The 1,357-nt window shown below is 37.7% G+C and overlaps 1 protein-coding gene across 1 annotated transcript in view; it reads left to right on the top strand.

Moving 5' to 3' along the window:
• Positions 1–543: 543 nt before the first annotated feature.
• The window catches only part of trip11 (thyroid hormone receptor interactor 11), a gene marked incomplete at its 5' end in the record, with an annotated part of 38,265 nt that continues 37,451 nt past the window's right edge, over positions 544–1,357 (top strand). Inside the window, 2 exon segments of the mRNA XM_014031210.1 lie at positions 544–612; positions 991–1,156. Coding sequence (XP_013886664.1) covers positions 544–612; positions 991–1,156 — 235 coding nt within the window.

The raw sequence follows: 1,357 nt of genomic DNA on the forward strand, positions 1-1,357 counted from the left end.
CTGATAAACAGAGTCTCAGAGACAAAAAGCCTTGATGAAGATCACACAGACACTGATAAACAGAGTCTCAGAGACAAAAAGCCTTGATGAAGATCACACAGACACTGATAAACAGAGTCTCAGAGACAAAAAGCCTTGAAGATCACACAGACACTGATAAACAGAGTCTTAGACAAAAAGCCTTGATGAAGATCACACAGACACTGATAAACAGTCTTATAGACAAAAAGCCTTGATGAAGATCACACAGACACTGATAAACAGAGTCTTATAGACAAAAAGCCTTGATGAAGATCACACAGACACTGATAAACAGTCTTATAGACAAAAAGCCTTGATGAAGATCACACAGACACTGTGCATGAAGGAAACAAATGTGGAAGTGTGGCTCTGTCTGTGCTGCATGTAGTGACAGGGGTTTCCCAGGAGTGTTGTGTTGTGTGTCTCGTGAACTGTTTGAGATGTGTGCAGAAACACACGTATCAAACAGTTAACCACGAGCAATAATAAGTAAAGACTGATGTTTATCACTCACTGTTTTAGGCCTCTACAGCAACAGGAACTGCAGCTGGTGACCAAGGAGAGATTCTGAAGCTGCAGAAGATTATTAAGGTAAATGTTACACCTTATTCTGTTCTATTCCATTCAAAAATACTTATTAAACTTTAATAATAATACTTATCAATACTTTAATTCTTACTTAAAATACTTACTGTATTTATTCATGTATAATACGAGAAATTTAACCCAAAAAATTATTCATAAAATGGGGAATAGTATTATACACAGGTTATTGATAATTAGATTATTATGCTTTGTAAAATCAATAAATGATGATCGTATTATACATGAATAAATACCTTATACTCAATAATACTTAGTATAATCGTGTGTCCAGTTGATATTATATTAGAGTGAAACAGAAAGTTTATAGTAATAATAATGATTAATAATAATTATATAATAATGACCCTGACTCTGTCGGAGCAGGAGCTACGAGATGAGATGAGTCGTGAGGTGGATGAACATCAACATGAGCTAACAGCTCTTCAAGATGCTCAGAGACAGAAGATGGCTGAAGTTAGCCGACGGCACAGAGAAGAGCTCAGAGAGTACGAAGAACGCATCGAGGAACTGGAGGAACACATTCATACTGGTTTGTTTTCTGCTTTACTGGTTGTACTTTCTTTGTGCACTGCCTGAACAAAAACTGGTGTCCATTTAACTGAGCTCTATGATGTGGGGTCTACAGGTGGTCAGGTCTATGATGTGGGGTCTACAGGTGGTCAGGTCTATGATGTGGGGTCTACAGGTGGTCAGGTCACCTGACCTGATTGACCAGGTTATTCATCAATGA

Source organism: Austrofundulus limnaeus, unplaced genomic scaffold, assembly GCF_001266775.1.
Source record: "Austrofundulus limnaeus strain Quisiro unplaced genomic scaffold, Austrofundulus_limnaeus-1.0 Scaffold1201, whole genome shotgun sequence".
In the NCBI taxonomy this organism is placed as follows: Eukaryota; Metazoa; Chordata; class Actinopteri; order Cyprinodontiformes; family Rivulidae; genus Austrofundulus; species Austrofundulus limnaeus.